Here is a 23440-nt window from a genome sequence, read left to right as displayed (position 1 = left end):
GCCATGTGGCCAAATTTATTATCAGTACAGTATGTTTGAATTCAGCTGAAATGCTTCCATCCAATTTGTGTATGTGTATGTGCACAAATGCCCATTCTTACTCACCCCATATATATACACAGAGATATTTAACTTCAGAACATCACTTAAAGTAAATTTGGTCTGTTGCCTGATTTAGAGATTGAATATTCATCTCTTTCAAATAGACAGTTATTTGCTAGTAATTTATTTATTGTTACTACTCGGGCTGATAGAATTCATATTCTCTAAACATAAATAATCACATTTTCTGCCAAAAGTACGCTGCTGAAGAAAGAAAATCACTCACTGCTGTTGCAGACTCCTACAACCTATTGTAAAAATTTATGGACTTGTCTGGCATAGAAAAACTTTGAGAAAAGCCATCTATAAGGCTCAGAATTTGAGATGCCCGTAGGAGGAACATAACAGCATCTGTAAATTAGTCTTGGCAATGAAGAGCTGTTCTAAACACAAAGGGAGACTTCAATGGAAGTATTTGGAATGAAGATGGGACTCCTTACTTCAGCGTTTGTTATATGTTCCTTGTTGGCTATGTACTTTTAGACATGTCACTTTAGACAATGTAAATTACTTTCTCTTGCAAGGCATGCAGTCCATGCAAGGCATCTGTTATCTCTGTAATAGCATTGGTTCTGCACCTACAGTATTTTCAAAAATGTATTTATAAATGGAACATTCAAAGTACTTACAGGACTGCAGCTTCTTACTTTTTAAAATACAATCTGAACTTTTCCAACCAAATCTCCAAGTGAATTCTAGCAGCCATGGAACATTCATAAAGCCTCTGATAGTTGCTGCCTAGTCCTGTAGGTCCTCGGAAGGTCCTCTGACATCCCAGTTCAATTGAAATATCTGAAGCTACTACTCTCTTGATGTTGCTGGACTGATGGGATTCTGGCTCCTAATTAAACCCTTATTTAGAAGTTAGGAAGTTAAGGCCTTTATGTCCCGATTCCAAAACTGCACTCAGAACACGTCAGCTGGCACAGAACATTGTAGTGTGTCATGGAATAATAGAATGGCTGAGGTTGGAAAGAACCTTAAAGATCATCCAGTTTCAACCCTTCTGCCATTGGCAGGGACACCTCCCACTCGACCAAGTTGCTTGAAGCAATGTTCTATTGTACTCTGAGGAGCACTTTGAGAAAGGGATACTGGCTTCTTATATTTCCTGATAGGAGCTTTGGGTTCCAGATCCTGAGCTAAAGATCAGTCATTAATGATAGAGTTTCTTGGGATTTTTTGGGGGGGGAAGGGTGCTCATGCTGTTATTTCAAATGTCGTCTGTACAGTTTTACTTTCAGGTTAACACACCTAGTGAAGAACCAGTTAATGAAAAATCATGAGTGAATACATAACAGCTCATGAAGGTAGCTGTGCTGAGACATTCTAGTTGATCCTATATCCAACTGACTCTGAAATGGTACCTCATTTTGCATGTACAAGAACTGATAGGAACCATTTTGGGTTTGGTTTTAGTTACTGTTAAGAAGCTATGATATAAAAACACTACCTCTTAGCCAAAAGTTTCAGAACAAACAGAATGTTTTGAAGAATGATTTAAGAAAAAATAAATCAGACTAGATGACATGGGCGTATTGGGCCAGAGAGGTATAAAGGGTACTGAATTGGGCTTTCAAATTAATCCGTATTCTTTATTGTTGCTGTTTACTAAAAGCTTCTGAATGAATATCAGTTTTGTTCTTTGGTCTTCTTTAAGGTCTTTTTTCATGCCTGCCTAGAAAACAACTTTTTCTGAAGCCTGTAAATATGAAATATTCAAGTTACGTAGGGCTCAGTTCTGTAAGTGAATTTTAACCATGGTGAAGGAAAGGGAGCAGCAGTTGCTGTGTGCTGCTGTGAGGAGAGCACTCTCCCAATACTCTGCAAGGCCTAGATCCGTCCTGCTCCACATTGGGAATTACCACAAGCTGCCTGTTAACTGCAGCGCTGGAAGTAAATTCAAGTTTTTGGTGTGCTTGCCAGACAACACTAAGGGCTAAATTAATTTACGTTTCAACTTAATCTGAGATGAGAGCCTGGTGAAGACAGCCCTTCCACACAGAAAGAAACACACTGGTTTGCTTCTGCAACTGCTTCAGATCCCAGCATTGAGCTCTCTGCTTTGTTTCTTGGAACATGGGTTTTTCGGCACTCCCTTAAGATAAATCTGCTTGCCCTAAAGTTTGAGCTCTTTGTAGGTTTCTTGTATTGACTTTACAATGTGCATTTTATCAGAGCAAGTTGCTACAGTCATTTGGGTCTGCTGAGAAGGTGAAAGACTCCTGAGTAGTCCATAGATCCAAGAGATTCCCATGTTCCAGCTTGCAGTCACCTGACTTTGCTATTAACTTACCTTTTAAGTCAATGACACCTACTGTGAGAATCAGGAGGCATAAAGTATAAAGAATTGAAACTGAATCTTGAGAGCCCTTGGAGAAGAGACATTTGATACCTAACTAGAAGGAAAGACTTTGTTTAATTGAGTGTGTGTGATGGCAGTCTTTTTCCAGATCTGGATGACTTTTTAAATTTTCTGCCTTTCAGATCCATTTTATTACTTTTCAACAGTGTTCATTGTGACTTCAACTTGAATTTTTGAGGTGCATGCTGTTTTATTTCCCCAGCATATGTGTTCATGGTGGTATATCAACAGAACTAAGCACTTCATATCAATTGTGCAGAGCTCTCTCACTTGAGCTCATGACGTATTTGGTAGCAGTGGTTGGCTCTTGTTTTATCTTGAGATCAGGACGTACCAGCAGATAATGACAACAAGGTTTCACAAACATTTTTCTGAGTTCAATGGCATTCAGAAATAAATTCTGAGCATTGGAAAAGAGAGTAACGTGCACTGATACATTTTTCTATTTCACCCTGGTCTGAACACCTTGTCTGCAATAATCCAGCCCTGATCCTCTTTTGTCTTCGAAGTTCATCTTCCCTGATCGGAATTGTCCAGGCACTCACAGTTCCCTGCTGAAAACCAGCCATTCCTGCTAACCCCTGCTTCCTTGTTCTCCACTTTCCTACATCCACTGTTCTGTTCCCACTTGGTGCCTAATAGTCTCTTCTTCCTCCTTGCCACCTCTAGAGATCCTTCCCAATGAGTGTTAATTTTCATTTTCTCATTACCTTACCCAATTCATTGCATTCAGCAGCCTTCTCCCTGCTCAGTGTTTTTGTTTGTTTTTCTCTCACCAGCTTTTGTTCTCATTACCAATCAATTCACTGTGTTTTTTAGTTGTTAGTCCTTCTACTTGTCTGTAATTTTCAGGCTTCTTTCAATATGGTGAATTTTATCAATCTCTTTTCTTTCTGTATTCCAACCCCAAAGGTTGCCTTAATCTTCCCCTTTCTCTGCTCACCTGTCAGATCCAAATTCAGTGTTGTTGCACTGTGTTTGTGTTTCACAATCTCCTCTTGCAGTAAGATCTAGTATCTGCTTTGTATAGTGCAGTCCAGCTTCCCTTTCTGCAGTCCTACGCTTCTTGCCAGGTCAGTCCCAGAGATCACTCTTGCACCCTCCTTTTCCCCATCCAACTCTTCTCCAGAGTCTCTGTCTCAGGCTCTTCCTTCCTCTCCTCTAGTCTGGCTTTTTGACTGCCTGCATTGGCAACCCAATGTTGGTGGCTTGGAGAAGCCATCCAGGAAAAAAACAACTTTTTTCCTAACACACATTCATTATTCTGTGGGAATGAAATACACATTGTCTTGCCACATTGCTGGAGCTGTCAAGAGATGAAGGATGATCAGGAGTGGAATCCTGAGTGATTGTAGTAACCACATTCAAAATCTGATTTTTGTTTATTAAAAGCTCATAACTTGGATTTACTACCCTGTAGTCATTTGAATTACAAGTCCCTACCCCAAGTGAAAGTAGGGAAGGAACTATAGAAGATTGTTAACGAACTTCGGATGGCATTTCCCCATCTTTGTTCTCAGAACTGAATGAACCATATGGATAAGGTTAAAGAATAATATTAAACAGAAATAATAATGAAGTCTGCCAAACCTGCCAATGGCAAGAATCCTGCATAGAAAGTATCAGCTTAAGTAGTTAAAGTTTGGCAAGCATATAAGTAACTGAGAGCAGGGGTGTTTTTTTAACTGAGAGGTTTTGGGCAACCTTATTAATAGACTGTTTGCTAGCAGCTCTGCCTATAATAAACAACTTGATTAAAATTCCAGAAGTATATTCTACTAATCCATGTAAAATAGAACTTGGGCTTGAAACAGATGCACTCCAGATATGACTCATTTAGTGTGCTGGAGTGTTTTAAATTAGCTTTTAGTTGTTTGTTAGTTTGGAAAGAAGTATGCAATTTAAAAAAAAAATCTTTTTTTCTTTGGTTTTCTTTAGAAGAAAATATTACTGAAGCTTGTGCTGTGATTGATGGCATTCTAGATTTTTTTCCTCTCTAGTTATCAGAAAAAAAGACTTTGGCTATTATGGTCTTGGGTAAGCAGAGGGGGGACATTATTTCTTTGAAGAAAGTAATATTTGTTTTCAATCTGTGTGTCTCAAATACATAAGTGTGCTTATTCATTGGATAGTATTTATGTTTTGAGTTGCTAAAGAAGCATCAGAAGTATCACACCATGAAGTGCACACGTTTCTGTCTGACTGCTATTCTATCTCTCCTCCTGTATTTTAAAAATCAAGACATAAAGATGCACTTGAACCTTATTTGTCAGAGGAGAAGCAGCATATCTTTGAAAGATACACTAGCATGTCTTCAAGAGACATGTCTGTTAGGAGAAAGAATGTACCCAGGATGGACAGACATGACAGGAGAAGGTGCAGTCAGTGTTCATACCTTATTGGACACTGCTACTGGCTGTCTCAAGGAGCTACAGTACCTGGACTTTTCGTGTGTGTGTATTTCTCCCCTTCAGGGGTATTTTCCTGTGAGCTGTGGAGCAGTTCTCCCTCAGGAGTGTGGGCACAGCACAATCACTTTGGCCCTTGCAGACTTTCTCCTCTTGTTTTTGAACTTTTCTGTGCCCACCAGTAAGACAGACATGTTCCCCATGTGCTATGGCTTTGCTCATTCCCTGCAAGTGGGCAGGGTAGGCAGATACCAGCTGCAGGGAAGGCTGTCCACAGTCTGCCAGTGAGAGCTGATGCTGTTAGAAGGCTTTAATCAATACAAAGAGATGGAGGACTGTAGAACAAGAGCCAAATCACCTAAGCCTGGGACAATTTCTCTTACAGCTTTGCTTATAACTTAATTGCTATGAAGAGGAAGAGTGATGTGGCTCTTAAGGACGTGGTTTAGTGGTGGACTTGGCACTGTTAGGTTAATGGCTGGACTTGATCTTAAAGGGCTTTTTCAACCTAAATTATTCTATAATTCTAAAGAGAGATAGCAATAGTGCTGAACTGCAGACAGCCCTGTGAAGTCTTTGTCATCACTGTCCTTTTTATATGTTGCTCATCAGCCTGTATTTTCATATTCCATGCATTGACAAGCACTGATCCTTTACCATCCTACTATTGAATGAATCACATTGCTAAGAAAAAAAATATCCCTAAGAACCAAAAAACCAGGAAAGCTTTAAATAGTTCCCTGAAGTATTAAAATCAATTGTTACAATTTTCATTATGCAGAAACATTTATAGTCCCCATGGATTAAAAATACAGCACACATTACTTTCTTGAAAACTGTTAGGCAGAAATTACCCATACCCCATTGCTGATGCTGCCAATCGGCTTCAGAGACAGCAAAGAGCTTGATTCTTTCTAATATCAGAAAAATCCATATTTGAGTTTTGTTTTGGTTTTTGGGGGGATTTTGTTTGTTTGTTTGATTGGTTGGTTTTGGCTTTTGTCTTTCTTTTGTTTTTTTAGATGGGGTTTTTTTGAGCAGGACAACTATACTTTTAATCTGAAATAAGCAGAAGGGTAAAAGAAAAGGAGAATGCTGTTATCAAATATGTATTCTAACTGCGTTTTTTTCCTTACAGGGACAAGCTGATCTTCTCAAATATGCTAAAAATGAAGCACTGGAGAATCTGAAGCAAATCCATTATGCCACTCTTTCATGTGGACTTAATAAGCCAGGCACTGAAAATGCAGAAATCTCAAAGCCTCGTCGAAGTCTGGAGGTCATACCTGAAAAAGCAGGTGATGAAAACGGAGAATGAGAGAAGGCTCCTCTCCTAATTTTGGAGTTTATAACTCTGTGACCAATTGTAGCTGCATAGGACATTTGCTTTGCACTTACTGTTGGAAAATATTTGGAACTTTTAAAGCACAACTGGAGAAGCTAATTACAATCTATTGAAACTGTGAATGTATGTAGCAACTCTGCTTGTGAAGGCAATGATATTGTGTAACATGGAAATTACATTATTGGCCTAAACATAGCATATATATGTAAAGGATACTGTAATTCAGTAATCGCGTGCTGAAAAGTTCATTGTAGTGCCATCAGGAAATGAACATTTTTTAAATGAGATGTAACTAGCAGGAAATCAGTTGACAGAATTTGGCAAGATGCCTTGATTTTCAAACCAGTTTGATGCAAAAGTTGTTTCTTTCTTTGCACAGTTTGTTAATTGTGCTAGTGAGATATATTATTCTTTTAAAAATCAGGTCTAAAAAAGTGGAATCCACATGTTTCACACTATATGTAATTCAGCCGCTCGGATATTTGGGTTTGAAGTGGTATTGATTTTATTGTTGAGCCATAAATTAAAATGAGAATGTAATTAGACAGTGATCACTGACTTCAGTGCACTATAGGAGAGCGATTATGTAAAAGGAAAATGTGCAATCAATCTGATAGCCTATGTCAGAAGAAGATACATACCTATTTTGCCTAAGATCTTGTGCAAATGTGTATAGATAATGTGACCAAACCGCAAGCAAAATGATGTAAATAGTTTTTCATTTTGTGAAGTGAAGTGCTCATATTAAAAAGAATTTTATGAAATTGCTCCCAAACAAGTAAATCTTTTAACTAAATTTTAACTTTTTTATTTTTTCAATATTTTCTTCCTTACAGAATAGGTGATATCTCAATAAGCAAGTTTGTCAAAAAATAAATCAATTGCTGTTCTGATTCTGTTTTGGTTTTCTGACTATGTTAGGTAAAGGTATTGTAGCTGATATGCTCATTGTAAAATGACTATACCAACCTAGAGTGTTCTCTTCCTGTTTCTGATTTAACAATAAAATGGACTATATAATTACAGAAGCTAATAAATTTGAAGAAAAACAAGTGAAATCCTACAGAGATCAAAATGCACTTTTTCTTCAGTTGTGGGGGAAAAGGGGAAGATGGTGATGGTTGTTAAAAAGCATTGTTTTAATTAGAGGTCTTCAAGACATATATTCTACATGGATTTTTTTTTTTTAACCAGTTCAAGATGCTCTTCCTGCACTGATAGTGTAATGAATATCTACATATGTATAACATCCTGTAATAGTCTATAGAGCTCTGAACAAGAACATTGTTACACTTGCACTTCATTGAATTATTAGGGGCTTCATTTATTTTCTAGTCATTGTAAAATTAAAAGGGGGATGGGGTGGGGTGAAAACAGTTTGTTTGCATAGAAAATGTCACATCTTGAGCCTGCACTTTTAAATGTCAAACTGTATGGGTTAGGAGCAGTTTTAGAAGATGCTAAGCCCTTTCAATGTCTAGTTACAGACTGCCTATGCCTTAATGTTATGATCTTCCCAGGAGTGAGTTCTATTCAGTGTAGTACAAAATGAAGCATTTAACCTGTGGTACACACCTGCAAATGTTGCTTTTTAGGCAGCCCTTTTCTGTGTTGGCAGCTGAAAGTCTTCTGATGGAACCTGAAGCTGATGGGAAGCAACTTGAAATTCACATTGCTAACTGTATTCTGAGCCACTGTGAAATTAGTCTTCCAGGGCCAAATCTATCTCATGTAAATGTGATTTAGATTTGGATTTATCTACTGCAAAATAACTGCATTAGATCAAGATCCATCTGCACCATAAATATGCAAGGTCAGTTTATCAGAAATCCCAAAACCTAGGCTGTTGGAATTTTGTTTCTGACTTTAGTCCTAATTGAAAGATGTAGGCTGTGGAAAAATGTCATCACCATTCGCATTATGCTTCAGAGAGGCCTAAAAACCAGTGAGGCTCCTTTTGCAGTCCTGCCCCACCACTGTTTGCATGGCGTTTACAGAATGACATAATTTATATCACAAATGAAGCATTTCTGTAGAGTCTCTTCCTCCAACTAGGTAATCAGAACTGATGTCTTGGGTATTCTTAGCATTTATGTATTTCTGTTTAGCACATTGAAACCTGAACAGAGGTGAGGGAACGTTGAAAGGGTTCGACACAGTTTGATGGTTTTTCCTTTGTTTAAGGCAAAAAATAGTAAGTGAAAAATGGTTATCACATAGACAAGGGCTGAGAGATTTTGCATGTTCAATTCTTACAATATATGTAATAGCTGATCCTGTTCTACCTTGTTAAAAAGGAAGATAATATTTTTTTGAGTAATATAGATAGGTAATATACCTTTTTAAAAAGTTAATATACATGTATTTAGTTAACTGACCCTTTAAATTTGTTAGGATCTGATTTTAGTGCTGATTCCTTAAAATGGAGGTCACTTTTGTGCATTATTCATGCTCGGTCCAAATCTGTATGTACCATAAATTCTTAAAATGAGCTGAGTCAAGCAGATACTCTGAAAGATGATGTGTAGCTAAAAATGCTTTAGGGAGTTTATATATTGCATGTTAAAAGAGTTCAGGATAAACACTTGCAAGCAAAGTATCTGGCTCTATTGTTAGCCCAGTAATGATAATTTCAAAACCAAATGTATGAGTATATTTTTTTCAGTTGCATTTTCTTAAAGCATTCTTTGAATCCATATTATTAGTCCATTTTTTTACAATGTTTATTTTAGGTTATATAGAAAGATGCAACCAAGACCCAGCAAAGTACTTGAATAAAATTAATCATAGGTTGACTTAGCACTTTTTGGGGCCTTTATTTTCTTAAATGTGCTGTAATGCAGTTGAACTGTTTATGTAGTTTTTAACTGTGGAAGATGGAGCCAAAATATGAGTGACTATTTGTCTGACTCCCTTTGTTGCTTTTGTTTGGCTCCGATAATCATTGAGTGAGTATGGGTATATGTCAATATATTGCTCAATTTAAAATAAAAGGCTAGTTTATTGTAAAAGGAAAAGTTCACATCCAGGTTAACCATATAGACACTAACAGTTTTTTTTTGAACACAAGAAAAAGGATAAACAGTGCCTGTTTGAAAAAGGAGCACCTCTCTAAACCTCATCTGCATTCTTCTTCCCTTTGATGCCTTAGATTTTAACTTCGGTATTTTTCAAATCCTATACTGCCTAGTTTGTAACTCTGAAGTTTTGTTGGCCTGTTAACCACTGTTCTCTCATGCTGGTTAGACATAACAAACCATCTCTAGGTTTGCTCTTCAAGGACACCTTGATTGTCCCAGGCCCCAAAATGTGTAAACTAAAAGCCTTTGAAGAGGAGGGGCAAACTTGGGGTCATTGCATCATTAACTGAAATTATAATTGGAGAATTAACCCTGATTTGCGAATGGACCAAACTTATAAAAGTGTGAAGAACCCAGCGTCCATCTTGGGTGGAGCTCCTTGTAGGCTTTACACTCCCACACTGTTGAAGGCCCTTCAAATAAATACCTACTTTTATTCTCTTATTCTTGTCTAGCCTCTGTTTTCAGGTAGCCACTTCAAGACATCACCTTCCTCATTGGCTTTTCTTGGTGTGGTACCTAGCAGCCATTGGGTATTTAATCACAGAGCCAGGATCCTGCCTTCCATCCTCTGAACACACCAGGCAGCTGTAGGAGCCAGCTCTGTTCTCCAGGAATTCCCCCAGCAGCAGTTACCAAGGGGCACTCCTGAGCCTTGTGATGCCACCAAAACAGCAAAAGCCTTCAAAGCAGAGCTGGGGCCCAGGCTCTACTGGTGAAGCTGTGGCCCTTCTGATGTCAGCGGTAGTCTTCTACTCAAGTCAGTAGGACTGGGATTTAAGTGCAGTGATGCAAAATTTCCCCTTTTTCTCAGGTGCTTTTTCCTTTTTATACCTTCATGTTGTTCTGTCACTGCAGCAAAAAATGCTAGAATGGTGCCCTGCACAGTTTCACAAACTGGCCCATGCAGACATAGTGAGTCAGCCATTTTTTCAGCTACTTTGTACAGCACAAGAATAATTTTGTAAGACTCCATGGCTGGTTACTGTACTCACTTTTTCCTGTTTTGAATTTGAAGCAGCGGAGAGAGATGATTCAGAATTGCCAGCGTGAAAACTGGAAGCGAGTTCCAAAAATTTTAACACTGGTCTACTAATGAAATAAACTAATCTGAAAGGACCCAATCCTTCACTCTTGCAGTGCTTGAGTATCCTTTCCATTTATATGAATTCCTGATATAGTTTCCTCTGGCATGGATGGTTTAAGTAATGCTGATTTCTTCTTGTTATGTTAATTTGCTGCACAGATCAAGGAAGCTCCTGAGTGTCCTGTGCATGGTGTAATAATGTTCCAATGAGCTTTATCCTACCTGGGTTTGCACTTGTGTTAATTGAAGGTTAAAAATTAATACAAAGCATGATATTTGCAAGAAAGGTAATCATACAGCCATAATCATGGCACAGTGTGCCCTTGCAAAGGCACGTTCCTCACTGTGAAATTGTTTTATCCCTATATAGCTAAGAGTTGGAGTGCTGCTGCTGAACGGTGGTGAGCCCATGGGGTTTTGATACCATGAGCAGAATTCTGAAACTGGTGATATCATCAGCTAGCTTCTTTCGACTATAATGGGTGTAGGACTTTACCACTTTTTTTTTTCTGGTCACACCTACTCACTCTGACCAATTAAGCTTTCTAAATGGAGTATTTAACAACTTGGTTTAAAGATTAATAAATCTGCATGTATCCTGTAAAGACCTTCAGTCTTTTGATCTCCTGTAAACACTTCAATCAAACCCTCCACCATTCTCAACACTCCCTGATTCCTGTTGCTCTCAGTATTATGAAAGCAGCTGTGGGACAGATCAGTCTGATAATTTTCAAAAGTAACCTGTGTGATGTTCCTTAGTCATTACAACTTGTTTGTTCTCAGTAAGAAAAAGGCAGTAAACTGCCTAAGTAAAACTCCTGAGGTTTTCTAGTTATTTCTGTTTCTGGACACTATTTAACTTCCCTTTCTGACTCATCACCTCTGTTCTGTGGGTGGCTGTAGAAACACAGGGTAGCAAAAAGGAGCACAGCAGAAAGATTAGAAATAGGACTTTGTATACAAGAGAACAACAAGTCCTTACAGGCTTAGGCGAGCATCCATTGTAGTCAGCCCCAAGCTGAAAAGCACTTATGGACTGAAAAGCAGCATAGAGGAAGACAAGCAAAACTGGGTGTTTAAAAAAAAATTAGCCCAGAAGTATGGGTAACCAGAGGATGACACAGTCCCAGTGCCATCCTGAAAGATCCCTAATGCTTCCCGTTGGCTACTGGTACTTTGAGAAAAAAGATAGTATTTCTTCCATTTATGATATCATCTGGTGTGGCAAAGAGAGCAGTGATGCTGGGAGAGTGGTGAGGTACAAACACCAAACTCTTAATTTTTCTTTTTGGGGCTAGCTGCATGCACTGCTTTGAGGTTCATACTTTTGCCACTTGAGCTCATAGAACTTCCCACTTAGTGCTGCTTTGGCACAGCAGAGTTGAGAGGAAGGAGGGTGTGTGTGTCTGTGATGAGGAGGTGAGTGTTGAAGAGGTGGCGTGGGAGGGTGGTATGAAAGGAGGCAACTTGAACTGCAGTGGGAGTAGCACAACCAAATAGTGATTCAGCTGTCATGGAACCTCTCCTGTTTGTCCAGAGCAATCCAGCCTTGTTAAGCTATCTGCAGTCTGTAGAAGATCTTTCTGAATAAGCTTGGGTGTTTCATTAGTTACCTCTTTTCCATGGAGATAAATGCAGGGGAGCAGAGACTCTTCTTGGCTGGCTGCAGCATTGGCCTGTGCATTGGTGACTGTCTGGGAGAGGGAAGCAGCACGGCCAGGAAACAGTGCAGGAACTCCAAGGCCTGCACTTTGTTCTCTGGCCCTCAGCTTCCTCCATCGATAAATTGGAGGAAATGACATCTACCACTTTTTAAAGTAGCAGAAGAAACATACTGTGTAATGGCAGAAAAAAAATAAGCCCCTCAGAAGGTGGCTAGGAGCAAAATAAACTAAGTGCTTCATGAGAAGGCAGCAGCAGTCTGTGTTTGAATGCCACGTACATTAGGTTTCACTAGATGCTGTTTTACAAAGTGCACTAATGCCTGCATAGCTATTCAGTGGCATGTACTTAGCAGGCATTCTTAAACGTGCTACTGATTGGTGAAGAGGGTTTTGAAATACAAATCCTATCGGCTGATTACAAACTAAGCATGTCTGTGTGGGGTCCCAGGTCCTGGGGAGTTCCAGTATTTTTCGTGTCTAGTAAGAGAGTAAAAAAGAATTTGTTACACACTTATAAATACAGACTTTATACTGCGGCTCACGGCATGAGCACTTCTTTTATTCTCAGATGTGTTATTCTCTGCATAAAAAAACTGCAAAACCTCACAGAAATCTTAGAAAAAGCCTTAGGATTCAGCTGTCTCTGTTCTGAATTCCAGAATTGATGATAACTGCTGTGATTTTGGTATATCCTTAGCCAAATAATGATTAAATTTTCCAACTATGAATATTTAACAAAATCTTCAAATATCTTTTTATGTAATGTACTGGTGCTGCTATTTGTGCCAGAATTCCTGAAAAAAAAGCAATTTTGTTGGATGGAGAAATAAGGATCACATCTTAGACCAGGAATCTGTAATTGTGGAGGTGAGTAGGGAATTTCCCAGGAGGTTGGTGGCTGTTACCGCATTTCAGAGCCCCATGCCTCTGCCAGGGAGCAGTCAGCAAGCAGTCTGAAAACAGCATTTCCCAAACATCATTCTCTAGGGTGCAATATTTTGTGCTTGCATGTATTGTCACACAGTTGTACAGAAGCATACATTTCACTCTTTTTTTTTTTTTGAGCCTTGATTCATAACTAGTATTCAAAGTTTATTTGCTTGGAGACTGTTGGATTGATTTGACAACTGAGTATTTTCACTGTTTCCAACATGATTTTAACAGCTAATAACTAACAAATAGTAAGAGCCAGAGTGCATGAAGAGCAGTAGTGATGTCAGCACTGTGACAACACATAATTCTGGACTGAAAATCTGGTCACTATAATGTGAGCACAGCCTAATGCTGGGGGAGGCTGCACTGGAGATAGTATTAACTGAGGAGACCTGTTAGCCCATGAAGGGGAGGTGGCAGCTGTTACGAGATTAAGGACAGAACTGGGTATGGGAGATAGGATATGTTCAGTCCTGGAAGAGGAATCAGCTACTAAATCCAGCTCCTTTCACTACCCTGTGTCACAGCCAAGACTTCTCAGACACGACAGTTCAAGATAAAAACTCAATTTTGTATTAGAGATAATTCTCTGTAAGTGATGATCTGTCACATGTGATGGAGCACTCTGACAGCATCTCCCCAGAAGAATTCTAGCAAAAGAAAAATGGCATTTTCTACCTACATAAAATATCTGCGACAGCTCAAAGCCCAGAGGAAAACTACAAGAACAATGATTAAATATGAACAGAGTATTTCAAGCTAATCAGTGATGTACTTTGCCTATCATAGCTACATTACCAAAAGTAGAATGATCCAAAAGTAGGACCCTGAAAAGAAAACTTGCACCTATAATGGTGGAGATGCACATGATGGGTGGGAACACTATATGCTCTAAAATCAATCACCTCCACAGCTTTCATAATCCACATAGAAAAAGACAACCTCAACCCAGTTTCCAGCAGTGCTATATTTGCCATGTACATACTTCCTTGTACAAACTTAGACACAAACTAGAAAGATAGTTAATAAATAACACGGTAATAAGAGAGCTGGAATTGCAGCTTTTGTAAATTGCTAAAGTGCAGAACTTGCAAATGACGTTGGTGCAATTCCCCCAGGTGCTGAATCTCTGAAAATTAGACCCTTGCATTTAAGATTCTGTTCACAGGCTATTCATTAGGGGAGACTGATTAAAGTTATCTTAGGATCTGTGCTGCAAGTAATAGTACCTATAACGCTGTAAGAATGGCTATATTTGATATTCAATATTGCTGTTTCATAGGTTTTACTGAGCTGTTTCAAATACAGATAAAGTAGGTAAATGGCGAAACACATTAATGAAATAAAAGGCTGCAAAATGCTGAAATCCATAAAGGATTTCCCTATAGTAGCTAATAGTCACAGCCACAGGATTTCATTGAGGCCAGCTTAGCAAGCTCAACAAGAATACCACACAATTTATACAGACTAATAGAGTTATAGTGTGTTGCACGAAATAAAGAATGATTAGATGTCATGCACCAGGGCCTTAAATAACCTCTATTTCATCACATTTGAGAGAACTTTAAGTTATCTTCTGAAACAACTGGTACAAGTCAATGCCCAGTGGCAGCTGCTGCAGGAGATCTTCTGTTTTCTGTAGATATTTCTGTGTTATGTTTAGTGCATATGACTTACAATTAACATTATTGTATCACAAACGTTAAAAACAAGCTTCCTCCCCCGTTCAGCATTTGTGACAGTAGGAAGGATTGCCCACAGATTTCAGATCCATTCAGAAGCACACGATTGCACTGAGTCCCATTAGCCCTGACTGTACACTGGAACTCAGAGACCAGGTTGTGTATCTGAATGAGTTTCCCAGTGGTGTAGCAAGGTATCCATGAAACACCTGACATCAAGAGATGTCTTTAGCTCAGCAGGGCTGCTGGTGGCTGCTGTATGCTTTACAGACTCTTCTTGGGGAGCTCGGAAACATGATTTTGTCACATTCTTTTTTTTCTCCCCAGTGCCAACAGCTTCCAAACCTGGCGTTTCCATTGTGGCTACTGTTCTTTCCTCCAACAAATACCACTGACCTGGCGTGGGCTTCAGCAGGGCTCAAAGCACCCCACAGAGCAGTTTTGAGGCAGGGTAGAGCAGTTTTTGAGTTGCACAGATGAACTACTACAGCTTTCATGACCTGCTGCTGAACTGCAGGGTCCAGCAACTGCAGCTTTATCCCATGCCCTGGAGGCAATAGAGAAAATCTGGAGAAAGGCAGAATTTTCCTTGGTTGAGGAGGATTGGGTTAGAGATCATTTAGGCAAACTTGATCCCACAAATCCACGGGGCTCTGATGGGATGCACACACGAGTGCTAGATGTTATTGTTAAACCTCTGTCCATCACCTTTGAGTGGTCACGGAGAGCAGGAGAGATGCCTGAGGGCTGGAGGAAAAGTAGTGTCAGTCCAGTCTTCAAGAAGGATAAGAAGGAGCCAGGAAGCTACCGGCCAGTCAGCCTCACCTCAATCCCTGAAAAGGTGATGGGACTGCTCATCCTGGGTCACCTCTTTTCAGTGGTTCCTGTGATAGGACAAGCCACAATGGGCACAAACTGGAACACAGAGGGTTCCACCCCAACATAAGGAACAATTTCTTTCCTGTAAGGGTGACCGTGCACTGGGACAGATTGCCCACAACAAAGGTGGTGGAATCTCCTTCTCTGGAGATATTCAAAAGCCATCTGAACATGATGCTGTACAACCTGCTCCAGGTGAACCTGCTTTAGCAGAGGTGTTGGACTAGATGACCTCCAGAGGTCCCATCCAACCCCAACCATTCTGTGATTCTGTGATCAGCTGCAGGAAGGACTATTCTGCAAGATCTGAGAAAGAAAGCGGCTGGAGCCTGACAGTGAAAACACTTTTGAAACAGGAGTGAGGGAGCCCTGCAATATTAGGGAGCAGAGGGTCACAGAGAAAGGCACTTGAAATGTGGTTCTCTTCAGATACCCTTCTGAACCTTTCTTCTCAGTGTCAGTCTACAGTATGTATCAAGTGGTTTGTAATATCTTTGATTAGTCTGGAGGGAAGAGTAATAATTTATGAATAACCAGTCCAGAAGGAAAGCAAGTGATGTTTGGAAATGCAGAGAACAAGATAAAAAAATATCTTTATTTTTATATGTAGTGGTATTTATATTTATAATGTTTCTATAGGGATGTAATAAAAGAAACAGAAAGGGATGAGACCTATCCTGGTTGTCCATCTGCAGTGTAATGTGGCATGTTCATAGCTTGGACTTAACTGTGGTTTAGGCAGACAGAGCCTAAGCAGAACTTTATCACATTCTGTCTTTCCAGGCAAAATCAACAGCTAGAAACAGATAAGCATATTTCGTCAAAATCAGGTAACACTGCGTCATTTCTAGCTGTTTTAGACTGAGCATGGAGGAAAAAATGAATCCTTTTGCAGTAATTGGTTCTGCTACTGTATTTATCCCCAATTTTCTGAACTGTCAAGCCTCATTTCTTCTGTTACGTAGACTGACAGTCCTCTCCATAGTAATTCTCATTATGGTTTGAAGGACACCATGGCCTACTTTTCTGGGGTAAGCACTGACCGAGGGAAATGTAGCCTGCTATTACGTTGTCCATGGTGTTCTGTAATGCTGATCGTGATATTTGGTTCCTTCTCATATGCTGGCAATTTGCTAGACAGGACGATTCACAGAGCTGTAATTCATCAGCCACAGGCTTGGGTGTAACAGACTGTGGCAAGGTGACAAGTGTCCCAGTGCAGATGATTCAAGCTGACAAAACGGGGGGGATTTCAAAGGTCCAGCTGCTGTTTTCATGTATTTTGATGCAACCACTTTGAAAAATAATTCCTTCAGGATTACAAAGGGAGAGGATGGGCTGCTGAAGAGAGAGAAGGAACTTCCTCTAAACCATGTGGTGGAAGGCAGGGTTTTCTCTGTGCTTGTCAGTCCTCCTCTGAAATAATATCTTTCACAGAGTTCTATGAATTCATTACCAATTCAATATGAAAAAGGTTATGTTTCCAGCAAGCCTTTTATTCTTTAATTAGATTTTCCTGTTATTGATGCTCTCATAATAAAGGTTATGTTTGAATGGAATTTATACACTTACATGACATTTAAAACTGCACAGAAACAGTGTGTGAAGTCATTGCATGCAAAAGTGCTATTAACTGCATGTCAGCATCCAATAAACTCTCTGCACTTTTAATCCTTTTTTAAGATCTTGAAGTTTATCTGACGTTGTGACATTTTATGGCATTTAAATGTCTGATCAGTAGGACTTTGTTCTTTTCCTCATGCACCCAGCTCTTCTAGGACTGAAAGAGCTGTAACATTGCAGACGAAGCAGGGAAGATGACAAAGTAGGATGGATTGCCAACTGTTTCTCAAGTAAATTGTTGTAGTCAGCTGAACTGCAAACATAAGCTGAAATCTTAGGCTTCTCCAGAGGTTTGAAGCATGCTGAGATGATCTGGAGTTGGAAGGATGCTTACGCTGAAAACAAAGTTAAATTTACATTCAGCAGGAAGGCCTAAAGGGCAGAAATACAAAACACGAGTCTGTATCATAAAGACATATTACCACATACTGTATGATCCACTGTGAAACTCTTCTCAAAAGCTTCAAACTGCCAACTGGTTTCAGACACAACACGAGAGGTTTGTGAAACGAAACCTGGCACAAGTGAGAATAGATTAAATGACTGAGTAAAGGAGTGGGCTTATTTTATTAACTCTTTCCCCCACAGTGCTCCAAACTCTAATGTCACAGCAGTGGGCAGGTGGGCGAGGAGCCCAGACCTCAGCCCCAGCACAGCAGCTGCCTCTGCATCCAACACATGCACGAAGCGAGTGGAGGGCAGGACAGGAGGGTGGTCAGGCGTTTCCCCTTTGGTAACACAATAAAGTGGGGATTGGGTAGTTTGCAAGTCACTGTTCTCTCACTGGCTCCACACATTAGGTGTGAACACACTCCCCACCAATGCCACAGTTTTTGGCTTGATGTTGTCAGCAGCTCACACATATGTGGCTTGTCTTCCACCAGGCCTCGCACACTCTCAGGTAGGAAGGACTGTGACCAACCTCCTCATCCATCCTGTGCTGCACCTCGCAGCCAGAGAGGACTCGGCAAATGAGGGGCTGTTCATATAAAGTGCAATGAATTCAAAAGAGTTGCAGCAACGGTTGTCTTTTATTACTTGGTTGCTTTCCTTGGGCTTGCTCTGCCAACCTGGATGCTGGCATGCAGCACTGATGAAGGAAGAGGATGTTGAGTATTGCTGGAGCATTAGAGAAGGCTGCCCCTAAATAAAGGAGCTTATAAAGTATAAGTCTGTGCAAATACTTAAGAGCATGAGACGGGTATGAGCAGATATTGTGCATGGGTCTTGCACATATCATGTGCATCAGAGACATTTTGAGGTGAAATCCACTATGGGCTCTTCCTAGTTTCCGTGTCTCTCAGCTCATCGCAGAGCTGTCTATCTCCAGAGACCTTCAAATGCTCACACTGGTTTACTGCTTGTTCTGTTACTGAGCCAGGAAAATTTTGATATCAAATGGCTTTGCCTTGTAAAGAGTGGCCAACACCCTTCTAAGAAACAGAATTTCATCTTTTTCCAAGTAGCATAAATTTCATGCTTGCTGAGCTCAGCCTCCAAATTGCTTCCCTGAGGAAGCCCATCACATGTAGAGGAAGAGCTGTTTAGTGCCTGTAATTGAGAGGAGAAATGAGATCTCAGGGGTGTTTGGAGACTGAGCTGAGCTTGGTCTGGCCTGGAATATTTTGAGAAAGAAATATATTTTTGTAGACCTCAAACCTCATCTGTGTTGTTGAGCCCAGATGAACGCATGACTGAGTATCTGTGGGACTGAATATAGGTGTGCTGGCATCCTGGGATGTGGCAGGAAGGCTCTGTATGGTTTATGTGGAACATGTTACTTGGGATACACCACAATATATTTATGGCTACCCACTGGCAGAGCTGTGGATTGTCTCCCTGAGGATACTTAACAAAACTAAATTACTTCCATGCTCACTGAGAGATCTCACGTGCTATTTAGAAGGAACTCCAGGTGAGCAAAAGATGGATGTCATCACTGCTGCTGGGAACGGCTATACGTAGACCAAAATTCGCAAAATGGAGAAGCACCACTAAAAATCAAAGTTTGTGGGGCTACACTTCTGGGACCCCATCTTTGAAATTGTCAGTCATTATTAAAATAGCCATCAGATGTCTTCCCTGGGGTGCTTTACTCATGTAAAACATCCCCACTTTAGCCACTGACAGCTATTTATATTCCAATTTCACCACACATTTTGTGTAAATATTGGTCTGTGGTCCAGGCTGAGGTTGTTTCTAACTTTATCTCAATTGGTTTGCCTACCCCTATTTATAACACTCTTGCCTCCTTTCTTGAAAGTTGCCACACAGCTATATTTATGATCTGACCAGCCACTGTTTACTCTGCACCTCTGCAGAAAAGGAGAGGAAACATCACAGCTCCATCTCCTCAACATGAGGGATGCCACTGTGCAGGCCTAAGTTGGTCTCAGATCCACTTTACTGAAAATTTCTAGCAAATACCCTTTCAACACATGAGAAAAAGAGGTATTCAGAAATTTAGGTTGAAACACTTCAGATAATTTAGTCTGCCTAACACCACATATAAAGTCAAGTTCACCTAGTTCTCCTGTCTAGATTCTTCACCTGCAGCAGTTTTTAAAATCTACATCCCTTCCTTCCTCAGAGCTTTGAAATGATGAAAATTAAAAACTAAACATTTTTTGTAGGTTATATTTTTCAAAGGCTAGTTTTTCTCTTGGTAGAACTTGCAGTTTGAGTTTGAATTTGTCTGCCTTGAGCTTTCACTCACCCACCAAGATCACAGTTCCCACTATAATCCAAAATTTTTCCTGTAGTCTAATCATGATGAAACATATATTAGGTATCAGATTGAAGTATCTTCCAGAAGTGCATTGTCAATGCCTCAAGTCACTCCTTTACTTCCATTATTAATCCTTTTTGATCTCTCAGCATAAATTCTGGTGTTGGCACTATGAAAACATTTCCAGCAATCACAGAGACATGATCCCTGCTAGTGATATACCACATGAGCTTCCCTTGCTAGTCACGGTGTTTTTTCTTTCCTAAATGTGTTTAATGCTGTCATGTTGTCAAGTGATGCAAATCCATCTGTACAAATGATTTCACCTCACTTTCATTTACACTTATTTACACAGTTATATGTGTTCTTTGTAAATTGGGTATTTAATTATATTGATTTTCAGGTCAGTATAAAGAAACTGAAAGAAACCATCAGGTACTACATGGCACTCACCTAGAAACACTTCTTCTGGGTGGTGTTTTCCCATTTGAAGTTAAATACATATTAATATCATCAAACTAATTTTAGATAGTTTAAATTATTTTAAAATTGAAGATATCCGGCACGGCACAGAGCACACGTACAAAATTATCAAGTTATAATCTTGTCAAAGAATATAAGCTTACTTGACATTTCGCTTGGTAAAATAATTGAAATTTAGTAAGTCATCACTCTTCAATTGCCCCTCCCTCCCCCCACCCAGCTGACCAGTGTAAATAACACATTATGGTTTTTTTCCATGATGGGACAGATAATAACAATTTATACGTTTGGAGTATTACATGTCTTCTGGCTTTTCTGTCCTGGGAACTTTCTCAGCTTACCGCACTTAGAAACAAAGTCAAATATTCAGAAAGTTTCTGAACAATTCTTTTAATATTTCTACATGAAAACAGGGATCCAAATCCATCCTTCTTGTTTAAAGGGTACCACTCCTTTAGCAATAATCGTTTGGTTGAAATGATGTTGTCCGACTCTGAAACATTGATTGACACAGTAAGAGCAGATGGCATCTTCAGTGTGAAACAGGAATTTATGCTCAATAAACAAAGCCCAGACCAGGGCTTGGGTTTTGCTGCTGAACATCATGTGAGTCTTGATGCTCTCCAGCAGGAAATATGAAACATATCATTGACTCACTTTGGTGTATACTGCAAAACCACAAAACATTATTCTTTGAGTCTCACACGTCTCAGGCTTGGCAAAGACCATAATTTTATGTACTTCTTTCTTTTTTTTAAAGTATGCTTTTCTGAAGAAATTCGTCAAGCTTGTGCTTGCACAGAACTATGATGCTGAGAAACCTGTCAGAGAGCCACCTCATTGACTCATGTTGCCTCACTTTACAGCACCTCTCTGCTAGTCATTGTTCTGAAACACTACCCTTTGGAAGGACAGCAACAAGCAATCCTAAATTGTATTCACTGAAAGTATCCATCAAAAAAAGAGATGTTTTTAAAGCTTGTTTTTCAGATTTCGGAATAGACGTGAAAACAAATATTCAACAATCAAACCACAGCAGTTACCAGGTAGTATTTCATGAGTGACAGGTTTCATTCAGACTAATGTACACACTTTTTTTCCCCTCTTCCTTTCTGGCACTGAAATATAGAGCCAGACTCTTTACGATAACTCTATTTTGCTAATTAATCTAATTAAGTGCTGTATGTAATTTTGCAGACTAGAGCAAGCTATTCAAGATTGTCATCATTAGGTTAAAGAGCTGACAATTGATGGAGATAATTTTTTCTTAACAGACTGTAACCTTTCTGCAGGCAAGCCCCTTCCCCAGAGGAGTTCTTCAATTAAATCAATAATGCTTCTGGGGAGAAAGAAGAACTTTGCTTTTTCAGGATCATGTAAACAGATCTTCAGCATCTTCTCATTGCATTGCTCAAGAAGAAAAGCAGCAGCTGTTTATTAATACCTGCTGTGCTTTGACGAGTTTGCCTTTAAGAATAACAGCTACTGTCTAGGTATGGTGCAGGTTGAGAAGTAAAGGTTTTGAATGTGTTGTGCGGGGTCTGGAGAAACCTTGGCAAAATCAAACAGCTTCTGGATCGGGTAAATGTCAGGACTTGGAGCGGTTCCTAGGCAGGCTGGGGAAATGAGCTTTAAACTGCTGGCATATTTGTTATTGTTTGCATACAAGAAGGCCTTACAAGAAGATGAATGTAACTGGAGGAAGAGGTGGGGAAAGCTCATTGTGATGACTTTTGCCAGCCTTAAGGCTTTAATAAGCAGGATGTGGTTGAGGCTTTTTTGGGTTTTTTAACACAATTCCCAAATGGCATTGTTTTGCCTGCAGAATACCCAGAGGGCTCAGAAGTCCTGGAGGACTGAGTGTTCCTATGTCCCTACTGGAAGGAACCCCTCAGTCCTCAGTGGTGACCAAACGTTGATGTCCTTGGTCTAAGCAAGCTCAGGGCAAGTTCAGTGGGGATGTCATGCAGCCAGGACAGAGCTGTGCCCATGGAGTGACCAAACCTACATGTGTCCTTCTGATGGCTCTGGGGGGCTCTAAATGGAGGCTTCTGTAGCAGCCAGTGGGAGATTTTCTTGCACTTAATCTTGGTTAAGATGCCTGGTTATCTTCTCTGGGAAAAGGGGGTATAACAGTGTGCTGTGGCTGGGTCTCACTGCTTTTCCTTGGCTCAACTCCTTTCCTCTGCTGGCTCAGGGTGTCCTGAGGATGTGGCCACAGAGATGGCTCTGTCTCCCCCCCAGCACAGCCTGACATCGTTGGTAAAAGGTTCATCTTTGTTAGCTTCTGTTTTTGTGTGAAATATCCCCTTCCTTGTAGCAAGGATGGCTACTTTCTCTCTTTTACTTCCCAGCCCAATCCTTTAACCACGGCAGATTCTCAGGCTGGCAGGCACTGGAGCAGTGTCTCCTGCAGAGCCTGTTCTCCTCAGTGGATGGGTGCCAGCTCTGTTGCACAAGGCTTTCACCAGTTTGGAGAAGTACATGGGAAACAAAACTTACATGAGGTAACACGTAACAACAAAACTTAAGTTTTAACAAGAAACAAGACTGAAATATCACAGTAGCTTTGGGTTTTGGTGCACAATAAGCTTTTGTACCATGTTACAGATCCCCCTTAGCTTGTTTGAGGCAGGTATGTATCATCTCCACTTAATGCTGTTCATCAAAAACTCCATCAATATGATGTGGGGTACACCATGCTCTCTAATAAAGGTCTCTGAGCATGGGTTGCCAATACTGAAAAAGGAAAGTTAAATGAAAGTCCAGGTCAGTGCTAAACTGGTGGTCAGGAATCCCATTGGCCAGGGAATATTTGGACAAAATTAATTTGGAGAATTTTCACTATGAATTCAGAGATTGTTTTCATTTGAATCCTCATGCCTGGATCTATTGAACTAATTTCTAGCAGGTGCCTTGACTCGAAAGATTGGGCTTTTTTTTGCTATGTCTGCAACCCTTAATACTACAGTAGGTAATATACCAAACCATACCATTGAATCTTGTTCATTTGTTAAATGGGAGTTTAACACTGTTAAGGACACCAAAAGTATTCCAGTCC

General features: G+C 40.0%; 1 protein-coding gene across 2 annotated transcripts in view; it reads left to right on the top strand.

The window, feature by feature from the left end:
• Window positions 1-7283, top strand: part of PLCL2 (phospholipase C like 2) — a 100920-nt gene extending 93637 nt beyond the window's left edge. For both annotated transcript variants that reach the window (XM_048302331.1, XM_048302324.1), the window contains exon 7: window positions 6014-7283. In XM_048302331.1, coding sequence (XP_048158288.1) covers window positions 6014-6193 — 180 coding nt within the window. In that variant the 3' untranslated portion in view covers window positions 6194-7283. The remainder of the gene's footprint in view (window positions 1-6013) is intronic.
• The last annotated feature ends 16157 nt before the right edge of the window (window positions 7284-23440 follow it).

Source organism: Corvus hawaiiensis, chromosome 1 (genome assembly GCF_020740725.1).
Source record: "Corvus hawaiiensis isolate bCorHaw1 chromosome 1, bCorHaw1.pri.cur, whole genome shotgun sequence".
Lineage (NCBI taxonomy): Eukaryota > Metazoa > Chordata > Aves > Passeriformes > Corvidae > Corvus > Corvus hawaiiensis.
The sequence above is the reverse complement of the archived record's forward strand: the minus strand, read 5'-3'. Positions and strand labels throughout refer to the sequence as shown.